The following is a 19,155-nucleotide window of genomic DNA, read 5'->3' on the forward strand; positions in this document are numbered from 1 at the left end:
AGGTAGTCTGGTGGGTTGATCTATCATATTCAGTTACATGTTTTTTTTTCAGTTTGTTTGCTCTTACTGATGTCAGAAAATGTCAGTGATGTGAACTCTGAGGACCAATTAGAATTATGATTTATGTTCTGCATTTATTATAGCTGCAGAGATGATCCTCCACTGAACTGCTCATTAAAGGTGTGAAATACTGTAAACACACACACACGTTTGTTTTAGTGGTTTACGGGGACTCTCCATAGGCGTAATGATTTTTATACTGTACAAACTGTATGTGCTATTGCCCTACACCAACCCTACACCTAAACCTACCCCTTACAGCAGACTGTCTGCATTTTTAGATTAAAAAAAACACCATTTAGTATGTTTTTTAAGCCTTTTGTTTTACGGGGACATAGGCAGTGTCCTCATAAACCACCTTCAAATTGTAATACCTCTGTCATACCCATGTTATTATACAAATTTTATCACCGTAAACCACAAAAAACAGTACACACACACACACTATTGTGATGCAACAGCGCTTCAGACACAATGATAAAAATAAATGCTGACATAATCAGATGTTTATTATAAACAGGCAACAGGCAGTGTTGTCAAGCTATGATTATTTATATACAGTGTGATAGTCTGGACCATATATACTAGCCCCAAAAACACTGAAAGTACATGAAACATATATACAAACTATCAATACAAACACTCAGTCATGGCAATTGCTGGTTATCTATGCAATAGCAGCACAAATGCAGTTTGTTCATGTTCATTTCAACATCTTTAAAATATATCAAATCATTACTTTCTTTCCTGTTAATGTGCTTTTGGCAATTATACATCTGAGATCCTGTGTTTTCACATCTTTTTTTTACAAACTGAGACAAAGAACTGTACATTAGTTTGTGCTTTAGCACTTGTAAAATAAATTAAAAACACACACACACGTTTGTTTTAGTGGTTTACGGGGACTCTCCATAGGCGTAATGATTTTTATACTGTACAAACTGTATGTGCTATTGCCCTACACCAACCCTACACCTAAACCTACCCCTTACAGCAGACTGTCTGCATTTTTAGATTAAAAAAAAAACACCATTTAGTATGTTTTTTAAGCCTTTTGTTTTACGGGGACATAGGCAGTGTCCTCATAAACCACCTTCAAATTGTAATACCTCTGTCATACCCATGTTATTATACAAATTTTATCACCGTAAACCACAAAAAACAGTACACACACACACACACACACACACACACACACACACACACACACACACTATTGTGATGCAACAGCGCTTCAGACACAATGATAAAAATAAATGCTGACATAATCAGATGTTTATTATAAACAGGCAACAGACAGTGTTGTCAAGCTATGATTATTTATATACAGTGTGATAGTCTGGACCATATATACTAGCCCCAAAAACACTGAAAGTACATGAAACATATATACAAACTATCAATACAAACACTCAGTCATGGCAATTGCTGGTTATCTATGCAATAGCAGCACAAATGCAGTTTGTTCATGTTCATTTCAACATCTTTAAAATATATCAAATCATTACTTTCTTTCCTGTTAATGTGCTTTTGGCAATTATACATCTGAGATCCTGTGTTTTCACATCTTTTTTTTTTTTACAAACTGAGACAAAGAACTGTACATTAGTTTGTGCTTTAGCACTTGTAAAATAAATTAAAAAAACACACACACATCTAAAATAAATCCCCACCTCTCCACAAAAGTCATGAATAATCAGTAAATATGTCTATAAGAGAGGATGATGACTCAAAAATTTTAAGAGTTAAGATGTGTTTAACTGATATTTTAAACCAGCGGTAAAATAAAGCATAGATAAGAGGATTCACTCCTGCGTTAGCATACAAAGTCCATGCAAGAAATGTCATTGTGGGAGAAGAGATTTATTTAGCAGTAGTAACAGCTGTTATATACAATATATAGAATGGAATATAGCAAAGCAGATAAACAGTCACAATGATTCCTAATGTTAGAGCAGCTTTGCTCTCAGATTTCCTCTTCACTGAATCTTCCATTTCACATTTACCACCCTTCATCAGAGAGTTTATAACTTTCACTTGCTGATGTACAACATAAAATATCCTCAAATATAAAGCTATGATCACGGTGCAAGGAATTAGGAAAGATATGAACAGATCCATGATCCTTAATGAAAATGGAACGTTTAAATAGCACCCTCCATAGCACACATCGGTCTGTGCAGTGTCAAAATATCTGTAATTTATTGCAAAAGCAAAATTGCCACCAAAGCAAGCAAACCAACAGATACAGATGCTGATTAAAGTTTTTGTCATTGTTATTTAGTGTGGGTACACTAACGAGTAACACAGCCATATAACGATCAATAGCAATTAAAACTAAATTACCAAGAGACACTGAAAGAAGCAGTGCGATTATGACTACAAACAGTCCACAAAAAGCACGTCCAAAGTACCAACATGTCTCAATCAGATTTATGGCATCCACAGGCATCACAACAAGTCCAATAAGCATGTCGGACACAGCCAGTGAAAGAATGATGAAAGAAAGAATAGTGTGTGAAACAGTATATAATAAGCAACATATGTTTCAGAGTAGTATGCTTAATTGTCACATGACAAACACAAACATTAATTCAGCACAGCTGTCAAGGTTGTTACCTTACAAACAAATGTGCTAACCATTCTTTTTACAAAGGCTTGTTATAAGGCTTCATATTAGTAAACAATGCTATATTGCCCAATTGAACTCACTCATAATTGAAGAACTTTACATAGGCTATTGGACAGAACTGAATCAACACTGAGCTGTCTTTAACTGAACATTGATATTTTTGGCAGTTACACTAATTGGAAAAAGTGATATATTCTAGTTACACTAAGTGCAACTAATGATAAATTCTGTTTACACTAAAATAGCAGCATTTTCTTTAGCAACAGGTGTGTAAATAGTAGTTAGGTGGCAGATACTTATACTTCAGTACTGTAGTACATTATAAAACAGTGTGCGATAACTTATTGAACGTAAATTATCATACATTTTATTTGATGAACGCCACTTTACTGGAACAAAAACCTACCTACAGCTAAACAGTGGTATTATTAATGAGGCATTTAATTTCCACTTTTCAAATATTTACTTAATTTTTTATTGAAAACAAATGCCTTTCTGATCTGGTATGTGATGGGAAAAGGAGTTGCACGAGATTGACAAAAGGCAGACTCGAACTCGGATCGCTCGCATCAACAGCACACATTTCACGTCTTTTACTATAGTAAAAGTCTGATACTATAGTAATACACATGTCTTTTGCAGTGCTGTTTATCGCAGCCAGGCATTGGTGGGCGAAGTTAATGTAAAAAGCCTCGGCTAACAAATTGGTCTATTTGTCCTTAGAGTAAATACATTCCATTTCTTTTTAGAGCTGCTTGATAGCAGAATTTAATTATGTTTGCATAATTGAAATATTAACTTTATTTATATATTATATTACTGCAATATTAATATTACTATTTAATATCTTTGAAACAATGTATAAAGCGCTACAGAGATAAAGGTGACGTGATTTGGCTTGATTGGAAAAGTGCCGTAGAGATTAAAGTACAATTTATGTCCTACTAATGATATTGTTTTTACATGCACAGCGATGGTTTGTAGTTTACATGTATATACGTACATATACAAGTCTTACATTTATAACTATTCCCCGCCTTCAGTTCACTCACGCGATTGAAGATGAAACGTCACATGGAGCGCGTTGCTTTCTGGGAAACAGTATCCCATGCAGCGTCTTCAGATGCATACATCAAATTTCAGCAAATGTAGCAGGTAATTCAGGCATTCCATGCATACAGAAAATTCACATACTATTCACAGTATTCACACAGCATACTGCAATATAGTAGGAGTTGTATGGTAGTATGCCATTCGGAACACAGCTTCTGTACTGATTTCAGTGTACTTGAGTTATATTTAGCAGATTTTGGCAAATATAGTAGGTCATCCGGGTATTCCATGCATACAGAAAATTTGCATACTATGCGCAGCATACATACTGGATACTGCAGAAATAGTAAGAGTAGTATGGTAGTATGGCATTTCGAACACAGCCTGAGTCTCCTCCTGCTGGGAGTTTGTTCTGTTCTCCTTACAGTCCTTTCATTTATACAGTGTCTGGATCAGACTGACCAAACCATCTACCGCCCACTCTGATGCTGAACAATGACATCATTGTTTTCTTCCAATAGTTTCAACTTTGGCAGCTATACCAAAGCTATGCATAAGAGGCAAAAATGAAAGACATGAAACTGAAACTTCTGCTTTTATGTGATGCAATGTCCACACAGATAGGTGTCAGAATGAAGGCCAAAAACATTTATGTATCAGCTAGTAAAGCAAAATAAAAATAAATAATACTTATAGCACCATAAGTACTGAGGCCTATCTCAAGGAGCGGGTTGAAGTAGCAAGTGTAGAGTTTGATTAAAAACCACAGATCCTTTTACTCTAAGGTTCAGGCCCATGACAAAGAAGCTATGAGACCCACTGCAATGAGGGCGAGGGGGAATGATGATTTTGAAAAAAAGAAAAAAAAAGTCTGTTGCTATAGTAACAAATGCTATTTCCAAGCACATCTGATTGACAGATTGTTGTTAATTCACATTCACATTTATTTGTATAGCGCTTTTTATAAGTTATATATATGTGTGTGTGTGTGTGTGTGTGTTTGTTACAATTAAGAGTAATCCATTATCAGGTGATGTTTTGTGACCTTAAAGAGCATGATGGATTGTAGCATGATAAATGATCTGCCAAATACACATGAGCTAAAACATTTAGGGTCTTGTAATTAATCAGCAATATTTTGTAATCAATACAGATACTTAGTAGGTAGCCAGTGTAGAGATGAATAATTGGAGTTATATGATCATGTTTTCTGACCTGCTAAGAACTCCTACAGCTGCATATTGGACTGACTTGTTTATTGAGGATGCAGGACAACCACCTACTGTATAGTGCATTACAATAATCCAGTCTAGAGGTCATGAATGCATGAACTAGTGTTTCTGCATCAGAAACAGATAACATGTTCCTTATCTTGGCAATGTTTCTAAGGTGGAAGAAGGATGTTTTTGTAACATGTGAAATATGATTTTCAAAGGTCAAGTAGCTGTCTAATACAACACCCAGCTCTTTGACTTGACTTTGAATTTAATGGAATACAGTTACTGGCCATCCAATCTTTTATATCTTTAACACATTCTGTTTAATAATTAATACACATCTGAGTATCATCAACATGACAATTGCAACTAATCAACTGTATGTTATATGCCGAATGCCTGGTGACCTTATTAATTTAGATTTATTATCTGATTGTTTATTTCCTTTTGACCTGTGTGTGTGTGTGTGTGTGTTTCATTTTGTTTGGTTGATTTGGTTTTTGATTACAGGTGCTGTGTGTGCCAAAAAGCAGGGAGGCAGATTTTCCACACTTGTACGGTGGTGGTGCTGTCTTGTCACTGTGTGCAGTGTTGTGCCGTGTCGATCACCAACAGTAATCTCACTGAGTATTGTGTGAGTGTGTGAATGTGTGCACTGATAGTGTGGTAATTGAAATGTATGTTTCTTTAGGAGTTTGATACCAGTTGGCCACAGCCCTGTATATCTTTTTGTGGTGTTTGTGTATTTTGGAGGTCAGCAACAAGCAGTACCATTTTAAGTTTGTTGTTGCTCATGTGATTTCTTCTTAACAAAATTTAATTGATTTAATAAAACAATATATACGCCACTCTGCTGCAATTTGTTCCAACCTTGATTAAAAACTCACCTGCTTGTAGCTTTCTAGTAACTCTTAGATTAACTTGTTCAGTTGTGTTTGATTAGGATTGGAGCTGAACCCCGCAGGACTGTGGCTCTCCAGGACTGATGTTGGCCCCCCTAGCATATACTGTAAAGTCTGATGCGCTTTTTGTTTCATAGTTTAAGCCTTCATACTGGGTTTGCGTCTTTTGATGCCCACATGTTCTTGTTCAAGAAATGACAGTAGCTGTAGCATTTCTAAAAGAAACTAGAAGTGGCCAAGTATTAAATATTAAGTGGACATCTGAATTATATGTTGTTTAGCTGATATTAAACAAGTATTTGATCATGCTGTGTAAAGTGTATCAACAACAATCACTAGACCGTCTTTCACTCTATGCAGGCATTTGTTATAATACATAATGTTCACAAGTTGATTGTTTATATTATGTGTATTATTGTATCATTATTATGTATTTTAAGGCACTGTTGTTTTAATTACCCTCAAAAAAAATCTGATTCCTTGATTAATCATCAAAATAACTGACCAATTACTTGATTACAAAAAAAAAAAAAAGTGACTGCCCTAGACAAATCTTACATTTATCTGTCATTTTGTTCTGTCAAGACAGGGAGGAAAAAATAAATAAATCTTTCAGTGAGTTTGTTGCTTACCTTCATGTTTTCATTATTTAAATTATATATCACCAAAGCAAAAAAAAAAAAAAAAAGCCCTGCTTTTGTGCTTGTCTCTCTCTGTATGATGGATTGAATCTCTAAGGAATTAATTTTTTCTCATTAAAATATGGCTAAAACATGTTCAACTGAAATGTATTACATATGAAAAAAAAAAAAAAAGCACACTCAAAATAGTATGCAATAATACCTTTTTTAAATATATTTTATTGTGCATTATCATACACCAATCATGTATGATAATCTGTTAAAATGTCCACCAAAGAGGATGCTGTCTGAAATATTTTACAAGTTAAGATGTGTTTAACTGAAACTTTAAACCAGCGGTAAAATAAAGCATAGATAAGAGGATTCAGACCTGAGTTAATATAAAAAGTCCATAATAACAGTGTTACTATTTTGAAAGAGATTATTGTATTCACTGTTAGAGACAAGATATAGTATGGAATATAGCAAAACAGATAAACTGTCACAATGATTCCTAATGTCAGAGCAGCTTTACTTTCAGATTTCCTCATCACTGAACCCTCCGTTACACATTTACCACTCTTCATCAGAGAGTTTATAACTTTCACTTGCTGATGAGCAACATAAAATATCTTCATATATAAAATTATAATCACAGTACAAGGAAAAAGGAAGGACAAGAACAGATCAGTTATACTCCAGGCAAATTTAACCATAAAGGGACACTTTCCATAACACCCATATGTTCTGCTTGATGTATCAAAATACCTGTTATCTGTTATGAAGGATATATTGTATGCTGAAGACCACAACCAGCAGATACATATGATAACTAGAGTTTTAGTTGTAGTAATTTTTTGTTGGTACAGTAAAGGGTGACACACAGCCACATAACGATCAACAGCAATTAAAATTAAATTATTTAGAGACGCTGAGAGGAGCAGCCCTGTTATTGCCAAAAACAGCCCACAGAAAGTGTCTCCAAAGTACCAGCATGTCTCAATCAGTTTGATGGCCTGTATGGGTATCACAATAAGTCCAACAAACATGTCGGCCACAGCCAGAGAGAGAATGATCAGGTTGGTTGGAGTGTGAAGCTTCTTGAAGTGAGAGATGGAGATGATCACCAGCAGATTCAGAAACACAGTCCATGCTGACAGCAATGAAAAAAACACATACATGATATTGTATTCATGCCTGGAGCGTTTTCCCTTGATACATGATGAGTTGATGGCAGGAAAGCAGTATTGAGTCTCATGATCCTCTGTCTCATAGGCCATGATTGAGTCTCCTCCTGTTAGGGTTTTTTTCTGCTCTCCTTACTGTCCTTTCATTTATACAGTGTCTAGATCAAATTAGCCATGCCATCTACCGCCCACTCTGATGCTGCATAATGATATTTAATTATTTATTGTATGTATTAATTTGTTTAGCCACACAATAGAAGCTTTTGGTACCCAATGTATTCTAACATTGTTTAAGCGTGAATTCTTAAGTTGTTGTTTCATTGTGTGGATAAAAAAAACGTATATTATACTTTCAAACACACTCTGAATGAATATTAAATAAAATATGTTTTTAAATTATTTCTGGGTAAACACCTCTTAGACGGTCTATCCATGCTCTGAAAATACAACCACATCAGGACAGTAATGAAACTTAGCACCACTGGCCGTAGGTATAAAGCTGAGTGATTCATAAAGGCTCCAAAGTTTTAAGACTAGGTCTCAGTTCCTAAATTATTTAAGGGAACTGGAGAGGTATCCTAACCTAGTTAGGAGTTACAAGATGCCAACAAAGAGGAGGAGACATACTTTCCAATGAAAATATGACGTAATGGAGTTATATGATGATATGTTGTTGATAAAACCATACAAACTTGATCGTCGAGATAGTATATTCTTTTTGTAACTGACCAAGTAAGAAATCGAATAATTTCTTTCACTCTAAATTCTGTAACTGCAGAAATGAAAGTAGTAATTACATTGTTGGCTGGAAAATTGGAAATAATTATATAGCCTAAGTCATAAGCCATAACTGTATAAGTATTTTGCATGAAATAAAGTATTAGTTCGTAGTATACTTACTGCCAGTTTCACACACACGCACACACCCCACCATTTGGACTTTTTCATTTTGCAAAGTTTCCCTAGTTGTATTTGTTCTCACAGTTACAGATTAGGTTAATTATCATGAGTTACTAAGATTATTTAAGGTCATGCTGTCATTCTTTCAGTTTGTCGAGTATTGTTATGCCTACACATTGGTTGTCACTGTTCATCGTTGGTTTTGGATTATCTTGTGGATTTATTAAAGACTGTTTGGATTCATCGTATCATCCTTGTTATTTTCTGAACTTTATGCAACCAGGGCTATGACAGCCAGTGTGGATGTGTCAGTTATGTTCCACACTAAATTATACATATTACCGACAGCATCCAAAAAAAAAAAAAAAAAAAACTCTCATAAACAATAAAGCTAATCCCTAAACAGAAACACAGGACTAGAACTGGTTCACTTGTGCCATAACAGATTAAATGTAATTATCTAGCCTAATTTAAATGTACAGCATATTTAAAATATCTCACATAATTTTTGTCCTCCTAATATCTTTACAGAAATTTAACAGACATCGGATATACAGTGTTGACTTTACAAACTATGACTGCAGAACTATAGTATACTAAAACACGTTAAAACAGTTGGCTGACAATAGTCACATGACGGAACATGATGTTCGGGCAATGCCATAAAAGGGCACCTACCTCATGACCTCCAGATTCTAATTTTTTGAGATAGGCCGTGAATAAAAAAATGCCATACTTTAAAACTTAGTGGGAACTATAGGCCTGAGGCTTGACATCAGCACTCTTTCCCCGCCAGCGTTTTTTGAAAAAAGTTGCCAGCCATCACCAGTATTTTTGATCATTTTCACAAAATTTTCATGGCCAGAAAATTCCATCAATGGTGGGGAAGCGCTGTCTCGTAAATGACGAAAAATTATGTCAATAGCAGGTAAAGAGTTAACCTCAGCAAACATGCAATGATTTTTGTCACTGCATCCTGAACTTGTAGACAGCATTATTTAACTACATTTTCATGAATATGTCCCTCAGGTATCATGAATGAGATTATAAAAGTCATGTCAATCAGAGAGGGTGCTACGTGAAATATTTTAAGAATGATAATGTAACAGTGTGCGTGAGCTTCTCTCAAAGAAGTCACATGGGTTGATCTGTCATATACTGTACATGGACATGTTTTTGTTCAGTTGGTTTACACTTTAATGTCAATAATGTGAAAACTTAGAAACCCAGTTATTATTGTAATATTTATGTTTTGCATGTATTAATGATGTTGAGATGATCCTCCACTGAATTTTTATTAAAGGTGTTGAATAAACAAATACACTATACTACTGCAGCAGCTCCTCAGATTTGGAAAATATTGATGACATAATTAGATGGTCATTATAAACATGCCACAGACAATGTTGTAAAATTACAGACTGAAAAAAGAAATTTTTATACTATTTATTTAATTTAGTACTTAAATATAATACAGCACAATCAAAAGTTGATACATATTTTCAAAATTTGGCTTGATTAGTGTTAGTAATTATGTCTACTGTATAAACAACAAAGCCATTACAAGAAAAACAATAACAACAACAAAACACAGGACTAGGACTATGGAGTAAGAGTTTAAACATGAGTTTGTGCTTTATCGGTAAAGAAAAAGGAAGAGAGGGGGGTGGTCATAATAGATTATGATTTATTATAAACTCTGATTATTATCTGTAAAAATGTCAATGAGAGAGGATGCTGTCTGAAATATTTTAAGAGTTAAGATATGTTTAACTGACACTTTAAACCAGCGGTAAAATAAAGCATAGACCAGAGGATTCAGACCAGAGTTAATATACACAATCCATAAAAGAAATCTTACAATTTTGAAAGAGATTACTGTATTCACTGTTAGAGACAAGATATAGTATGGAATATAGCAAAACAGATAAACTGTCACAATGATTCCTAATGTCAGAGCAGCTTTACTTTCAGATTTTCTCCTCTTTGAACCCTCTGTGACACATTTACCACTCTTCATCAGAGAGTTTATAACTGTCACTTGCTGATGAGCAACATAAAATATCTTCATATATAAAATTATAATCACAGTACAAGGAAAAAGGAAGGACAAGAACAGATCAGTTATACTCCAGGCAGAGTTAACCATAAAGGGACACTCTCCATAACACCCATATGTTCTGCTTGATGGATCAAAATATCTGTTATCTGTTATGAAGGATATATTGTATGCTGAAGACCACAACCAGCAGATACATATGACACATAAAGTTTTAGTTGTAGTTATTTTTTGTTGGTACAGTAAAGGGTGACAAACAGCCACATAACGATCAACAGCAATTAAAATTAAATTATAAAGAGATGCTGAAATGAGCAGCCCTGTTATTGCCAAAAACAGTCCACAGAAAGTGTCTCCAAAGTACCAGCACATGTCAATCAGCCTGGTGGCCTCTATGGGCATCGCAAGTCCAACAAGCATGTCAGCCACAGCCAGAGAGAGAATGAGCAGGTTGGTTGGAGTGTGAAGCTTCTTGAAGTGAGAAATGGAAATGATCACCATCAGGTTCAGAAACACAGTCCAAGCTGACAAAAATGAAAAAAGCATGTACATTATATTGTATTCATGTCTGGAGTGTTTTCCCTTGATACATGATGAGTTAATGGCAGGAAAGCAGTATTGAATCTCAAGATCCTCTCTCTCATAAGTCATGATTGAGTCTCCTCCGGTCAGGAGTTTGTTCTGCTCTCCTTACAGCCCTTTCATTTTTACAGTGTCTGGATCAGACTGACCAACCCATTTTCCACCCACTCTGATGCTGCATAATGATATTTAAATATTTATGTAAAGTGGGGAAAATAATTATTTGATCCTCTGCTGATTTTGTAAGTTTGCCCACTTAAAAAAAGAAGGGTTTATCATTTTTAAGGAAGGTTTATTTTAACTGATAGAGACTAATATCAAATAGCAAAACATGACTTAGTACTTGGTGCAGAAACCCTTGTTGGCAAGCACAGAGGTAAAATGTTTTTTGTAGTTGGTCGCAGGTTTGCACACACGTCAGGAGGGATTTTGCTTCACTCCTCTTTACAGATCCTCTCTAAATCATTAAGGTTTCTTGGCTGTCTCTTGGAAACTCGAAGTTTCAGCTCCCTCCACAGATTTTCTATAGGATTAAGGTCTGGAGACTGGCTAGGCCACTCCATGACCTTAATGTGCTTCTTCTTGAGCCACTCCTTTGTTGCCTTGGCGGTATGTTTTGGGTCATTGTAATGCTGAAAGACCCATCCACGACCCATCTTCAGTATTCTAGCTGAGGGAAGGAGGTTCTCATCTAATATTTTATGGTACATGGCCCTGTCCATTGGCCCCTCGGCTAGTCCTTCTGACATTTGCCGCTGGCTCTCATGTCTCTGTAGTGGTATAATTCGCTGGTATAGTGATATAATTCTCTTTGGGTAAATCTAACAGGTAATCTTTGGTCTTTATTCTATTATTCTATTAATCTATTAATATGTTAAAATGAAAATTAAAAGAGGCAATGCTGTTTGATATTTCGTTTCATTGTAATGTACATTTCCTGAACTACATTTCCACGGCTATATTAAAATGTTTAAATGAAAACGAAAAGAGGAAGTGGTGTTTGATATCATATTTCATCCTATTGTAAATAAAGTGAGGAAAATTGCAGTAGCCGAGGCGAGCTGACTGATGCTATCAAGTACTCTGCTCTTTGCAGAATTACCGGACGCAAGTCTGAAATTTGCATACTTGGTATTGAGAAACGCGCGCAGACCTACGTCACCAGACTATTTGCCTAATCTTCTCGGTACTTTAGAGTGCAATGGAAATGGAGTGCAGACATCAACAGGTCTGGGGTAAAAAAAAATTGTTCCAGGTAATTTTGGTGGAAAAGTGGCTAAAGATGTGTTTTTGGATGTGAAGAAAAGATAACCTTATTCAGTGTTATGTGAACAGTGGATGCAATTTGTTTTCCGGGGCAGCAACAGAGTTTCAAAAACGTGTTTGTTTGGTCCCGTCATTTTGGCGATGAAGAAGGTACATTCTGACACTGGATTTGCACATCGTTTGATACTAAAAGACGGAGCAGCCCCAGTGATAAAGATCCCCGTCATGACTAGGAGCTGCTGTTAAACTGCATCAAAGATCTGTGATTGTTGCCAATCAGCTCATAAGTGCTCGTGACTCTTTAGCTCCGCCCACACCTCGCCTCCAGGAGCTCGGCTGTTTGTTTTCGGAGAGAGTCGTAAGCTGTATTTTTCTTTTATAAACCTAATTAAACTGAAGACTCTTCTGAAGATGTGAATGATGCATTACTACACTATAGATTCTCAAGATTAACATGAGATTGGCTGAGACTGTGTGTTATGTCCTCTTTAACCTAGTCAAGTCGCCTTTATTTTATAGTACTTGCAGCACAGATTTAAGCAGCAAAAAATAACAACCATGGTGCAAACGGAATCATCAATGCGACGCAGCTCCAAGAGAAAATGGTTAACGGTTGTTGCTCAGTTGAAGTTGTCTGCATCCGAAAACCTTGGCTGCTGACATGCTGCCTTGCTGCTGTTCAGCCAATGACTTGCAGGCAGCGTTTGTTCATGAAGGTCATGAAACTGATATCGAACATGCTTCTGAGGCAGCTTAACGGTTCAATGATATAGAACAAAATAGAACGAGCTTGTTGATAACTAAGCGGATATTTAATTACTTAATACTGATTTCTCGCTAGAAATAACTTCAGACACCATCTTTATTTTCCTCTACCACACAGGATTGTGAGTATAAAGGCAGCGATGGATACATCTATTCTGCCTTTAAATATTGACCAAATGAAGGTATCTCAGGAGGCAGGAAGTAAGGTTAACATTGGATTCGACACGTCTTGATGCCTTCCTTCCTCAAAATGTGTCTTCCAAAGGCAGCATTTTCCAGTTTCGTATGCAGCCGTCATTTCAGCGTTGATTCTACTCCGGTATCAGACGTGCTTGTTCTGTCTAGTCATATTGGAAACATGCTTGTTCTTAAGCTCTTGGTTGTATTGGTAACATGCTTGTTCTTAGGTATAGTTGTATTGTCGGGAACACGCTTGTCCCAGAGCTATCTGGTTGTTATCGGAACATGCTTGTTCTAAAAGCTGTAGTCGTATTGGGAACATGCTTGTCCTTAAGCTACCTGGTCGTTATTGGGAACATGCTTGTTCCAGAGCAATCCGGTCATTATTTAGAACATGCTTGTTCTTAAAGCTGTAGTTGATTTGGAAACATTTTTTTCCAAGCCTATCTGGGGTTATTGAGAATGTGTTGGTTAAGCTTTTAAGGTATTGGCAACATATTCATTAGGTCAAAATCTCTTTAAGACAAGTCATGTCACTCGGCGGCCATCTTTGAAACGTCTCTCGGGCATGCAAGTGCAGCTCCTATCTCTTTGAATGGGGAAACATCAAATTATCCAAAACTGTTCACTAAGCTTACAATTAAAATTTCACATTTGAAATCACTAAAGAAATCTGACAACAGCTGTATCATAAATGTTATTTCTTTGGCTCAAATAGCGTCATAAAAAGCTTATTTTTCAGGCTATATCAGCCAGTGCGCATGCGTAGTCCTGAGTGCACGTCTCAGAACGCTGACTGTTTCTATAGCAACCGGGACTTGTAATGGCGGTTGCAGTGACACACTGACTTTACCAATTAGCGATTGGCTCTTTCATTCAGAAGGCTGGGCTATCTGCGGTTGAGCGGCCATATTGAGTGTTGCATTTTTTTCCCCCATTCAAAACTATACGAGTGACACGTCTTGGGTATTCTATAGTCTTTTATTAGGTCATCTGTTGAAGGCAACATGCTTGTTGCTACAGGTTATGTGGGTTTAGCCAAAATATTTGTTTTGGCCATTGGTTAAGGGCAACATCGTTGTTGATCAAGGCTTTGAGATTTGCAATCAGTTTGTGTTGGGGGATATCGGCATATGGTTTTGTTTTGGGGGGTTATCCCTACTCTCCCTGCTCTCCCTGCTCTCATCCATGCTAGGCTGCATGGATGCGCAGGGAGTTCTTGCCCAGAACAGAACCATACCGCCAATCCAAACTGTATGTTAATTGTCAATCATCTTTGACGATAGTGGTTCTGACAGAAATCAAGCGTAGCGTTAGTTCTGGCAGGTCACGTTAGTCAAGCTTTCATCAGCTGACTCTCAGCTGATCCCCATCTACCTATAGGGATACGACACCCAAGCATCCATATATAAGGTCCCTCAGTTTATCAGCAGTTTTCGTATTGCTCAATAGCTAATTACCCTCCTCCATCCCCTACTCCTCCTCTGTCAGTCAGGATCCAGCCTTATGATTCTCCTTTGAATCAGACTAATTCTAAAATGTACAAAAATTACTGAACTTTAACGATATCTGCATACTTTAGTTGGTTCTGTTCTGTTTACCCTGGGGGTTATCACTGCTCTCCCTGCTCTCATCCATGCTAGGCTGCATGGATGCGCAGGGAGTTCTTGCCCAGCACAGAACCATACCGCCAATCCAATCTGTATTCTAATTGTCAATCATCTTTGACGATAGTGGTCCTGACAGAACCAATGATTTGCTTGGTGACTGTGGTCCCAACTGCCTTGAGATCATTAACAAGCTCCTTCCGTGTAGTTCTGGGCTGATCCCTCACCTTTCTCATGATCATCCTTACCCCATGAGGTGAGATCTTGCATGAAGCTCCAGACCGAGGGCGATTTATGGTTATTTTGTATTTCTTCCATTTCCAAATAATCGCACCAACAGTTGTCTCCTTCTCACCTAGCTTCTTGCTGATGGTCTTGTAGCCCATTCCAGCCTTGTGCAGATCTACAATCTTGTCCCTGATGTCCTTTGACAGCTCTTTGGACTTGCCCTTGGTAGTGGAGAGGTTGGAATGGAAGATGCAGATTCTATGGACAGGTGTACAATAAGTATTCTCGTAGCGTCGCAAAACTGAAGTTGAGCCACTGATGTCACATGGACTGTTTTACCGATGTATTTACTAGGTTTCTGGATCTGGGAACATTTCAGTTGTGTTGCTGTCTATGGAGGTTCAGATAGCTCTCCGATTTCATCAAAAATATCTTAATTTGTGTTCCGAAGATGAAGGTCTTACGGGTCTGGCATAACATGAGGGTGAGTAATTAATGACAACATTTTCATTTCGGGGGGTGAACTAACCCTTTAATTATTGCCCTGATGGTGGAAATGGGAATTTTCACTGCTCTAGCTCTTCTCTTAAAGCCACTTTCTAATTTGTGAAGCTCAATTATCTTTTGCTGCACATCAGAAATATATTCTTTGGTTTTTCTCATTGAGATGGGTGATTAATTTGGAATTTGGCCTGTTTTATTTTCCCTCCTATTTATAGTTCTGTGAAACAGGAAGCCATGGCTGGATAATTTCATGTTCATAATCATGCTGATGTGCTCAAAATTGTGAATATGAATGGGAATATATTTCAGATATATTTTACTCATAAGAATTTCTAGGGGTACCAGTAATTGTGTCCAATATGCATTTTAAATTCTTATTTTCCAATGAAAACTCAAAAGGATTAACAATGCACATTTATTTTCACAGCCTTCTTTGATAATATTTACGAAGGGTACCAACAATTCTGACCACGTGTGTATTTATTTACCAAACTTGACCCTCTAACACTAGCTCTATCTATTCTTTTCTATCTATTTGTATGCTGCTAATGATCCTCCAGAATCATTCATTGAAGGTGCAAAACAAACACAGGCAAACACACACAAAAGATTGATGCAACAGCTGCTTCTTTCTACTAAAGGGTAAGTGATTTTATAATTATTTAATAATGTTACGAATGGATTCGTGTGTTTCTAGGGAAACAGGATATTCTCTTATGTGTGCGTGCGTAGGTCTTTTCCTGTGTTCCTCTGTCTCTCCTTCTTTCGCTCTAATTGTTTACAGGTGAAGCTGATTAGGAGGACTGCGCTGGTTGGTGACCGGAAGGATTTCCGCAGTATTTAAGTCATCTGGTGGAAGGAATCGTTGGCTCCCTGCTCTCCTCGTGGCTTTGTTGTTTCCGCTATTAAACATGTGTATGTGAAAGCCTCGCTAATTGAGACATTTGTTGTCAACCATTGATTAAAGTAATGGTTTAGTTGTAATTGTACTTTTGGTTGCTTACGTCCTGGACCGTGTTTCAGTGGAGCTTGGTTGGGAGACGGGTGCCTGTTTTTGTTTGTTTTCTCCTGTTTATGTTAGCAGGGAGGTAAGAACTTGTATTTTATTTGTTTTGAGGTTAGTTTGTGTATAGTAATAGCTTTGTTTATTGTAATTTACTTTGGCAATTTGCCCCTCCCGAAGTTTATGATGTTCCTTTGTTTATCCTCATTTAATAAACTTCTGTTTATTTGCACTTAAGTGTCTTGTGGTTGAGAAATTGAGGATGAGAGCGGGGACCCCAGGGATCTTTCTTGGATGGATCCCTGTTACTTGTTATGAACCAATTTACTTTCTCTTTGAGTAGGGGTTTAACTTGTAGTTCGTAACAAATGGGTGCTCGTCTGCGTGTTTTTTTTTTTTTTTTCCTTCTATTGTCAATTTGTTTTGAGGTAACAAGTGGAAGTTTGTCTGCCTAGTTGACTGTTTTCTTGTTTATTTTGAGTGAGTTTTTTTATTTTTTATTAACGAATGTCTAAAATGTACCATTATTGGTCTCTCTCTCTTCAGTGAGTAACAGCTGTTCTTATTTACCTTGTTCTTAAGAAGCGTTGAGTAAATATGGAGTTAGATATTGGAGCATTTGTTTCTAAACCTAGTATACAGCAATTTAATGTGTTTCGTAAAAAAGATCTCCTGCAAATTGCTGAAGTTTTCAATATTTCTGTGTCAAGTTCCTCAGCTAAGAAAGTAATTAAAGCTGAGGTGTATTCTAAACTTGTCGAGCAAGGTTTATTGTCTGCAGAAACTGATTTGGAGGGTGAGGGTAAAAGTGATGGATTAGAAACCGGTGGAACAAGTGAGTTTCCCTCATCTAAATCAGATCCTTTGCTGCTTTTTAAATTAAAGGAGCTAGAATTGCAGATTAAACGACAAGAGCATGAGAATCGTAGATTACATTTGCGTGAACTTGAAGTGCTTCATGAAGAAAAAGAAAGAAAGAGAGCATGTGCGAACTGTTATTTCACCTGTCGTAATTCCTACGCATGTAAATGTGCCTCCAGCGGATCAGTCTGTAGGGGATGTTGCTCGTATACGTGATGCTGTGGTTCCATTTGATCCTAGTAAGCATATTAAGCTTGTACCTCTGTTTAGGGAGTCAGAAGTTGACGCTCATTTCATTGCATTTGAGCGAATTGCAGCTAAACTTAATTGGCCAAAGGATATGTGGGCATTAATGCTGCAGTGCAGTTTAGTAGGGAAGGCGCAAGAAGTATGTTCTGCTTTACCCATCGAAGACCATCTCATAATTATGATGTGGTAAAAACTGCTGTTTTGAGGGTCTATGAACTTGTTCCTGAAGCATACAGACAGAAGTTTCGTAGTTACACCAAATCAACGAAGCAAACGTTTGTGGGTTTTGCATGTGATAAAATGTTGTTGGAAAAATGGTGTGCAGCATCGAAAATAACTACGTTTGATCAGTTGCAGGAACTGTTTGCCAGGTAACCTAGTAACTTACCTTAATGAGCAAAAAGTGGATTCCCTTTCAGCTGCGGCAGTGTTAGCAGATGAATATATGCTTACTCATAAGACTGCCTTTTCTTCTGTTACAGGTCAGAATTATGGTATGTCAATGTTTTCAAATACTGAGGAACCTTTTTCACGTTCAATGAGACCTATGGCGCACTCTGCAGAGCAGTGTAAGGAACAGGGTAAGAGCTTTGAGAATAAAAGAGTTTGTTTTTATTGTTTAGACCCTGGACATCTGATTGTTGACTGCAAAGTTTGGAAGAACAACATCGCAGTGAGACTTAAGAGCGTGGCCAATATTGTTTGTGAACCAATGGTTAATATGGAGAATCTAAGTTTTTCGGATGTCTCTGCTTTTACTCCTTTTGTATTCAAGGGTGAAGTAGCAATTTCTCCTGATTCTACAGTGAGATCCATCTCTATTTTAAGAGATACAGGAGCAGAGCAGTCGTTCATCCTTGAAGGTGCGTTACCCTTTTCAAATGAAACTTATACAGGAACGGATGTTTTGGTCCGTGGAATTGAGTTGAGCTGTATAAAGGTTCCTCTTCATACTGTGTTCCTGACGTCTGATCTAGTTTCAGGTCCTGTGAAAGCTGGAGTACGTTCAGGGCTGCCTGTAGAAGGTGTGAGTTTAATTTTAGGAAATGACCTGGCCGGCGGTAAGGTGTTTCCTTATCCGATTGTGACATGCACTCCTATTTGTGACGGGGAGCTTGGCAGTCAGTTCCCGTCAACATTCTCAGCGTATGCAGTTACTTGTGCACAAGCACGTAAAAATGAGAATGTAATTGACCTGTCTGATACCTTTCTTGCTTTTGCAGATTCCCCTATTGAACTGACCCTATCTGTACATCCCAGTGTGGTTAAAACAGATAGTG

At 37.1% G+C, this 19,155-nt stretch overlaps 2 protein-coding genes and 1 pseudogene across 2 annotated transcripts; all 3 read right to left on the reverse strand.

The window, feature by feature from the left end:
* Positions 1-1,746: 1,746 nt before the first annotated feature.
* On the reverse strand, positions 1,747-2,563 carry LOC131547929 (trace amine-associated receptor 13c-like; annotated as a pseudogene).
* A 4,028-nt stretch (positions 2,564-6,591) lies between these two features.
* On the reverse strand, positions 6,592-8,152 carry LOC131548087 (trace amine-associated receptor 13c-like). The gene has a single exon (XM_058789049.1). It carries the CDS (start codon positions 7,762-7,764, stop codon positions 6,748-6,750), a length of 1,017 nt encoding a protein of 338 aa, XP_058645032.1. The 5' UTR covers positions 7,765-8,152; the 3' UTR covers positions 6,592-6,747.
* A 2,109-nt stretch (positions 8,153-10,261) lies between these two features.
* On the reverse strand, positions 10,262-11,281 carry LOC131547930 (trace amine-associated receptor 13c-like). The gene is made up of 2 exons (XM_058788717.1): positions 11,219-11,281; positions 10,262-11,107 (listed from the first exon to the last, which is right to left on the reverse strand). Exons 1-2 carry the CDS (start codon positions 11,279-11,281, stop codon positions 10,262-10,264), a joined length of 909 nt encoding a protein of 302 aa, XP_058644700.1.
* Between the last annotated feature and the right edge of the window lie 7,874 nt (positions 11,282-19,155).

Source organism: Onychostoma macrolepis, chromosome 10 (assembly GCF_012432095.1).
Source record: "Onychostoma macrolepis isolate SWU-2019 chromosome 10, ASM1243209v1, whole genome shotgun sequence".
NCBI lineage: Eukaryota > Metazoa > Chordata > Actinopteri > Cypriniformes > Cyprinidae > Onychostoma > Onychostoma macrolepis.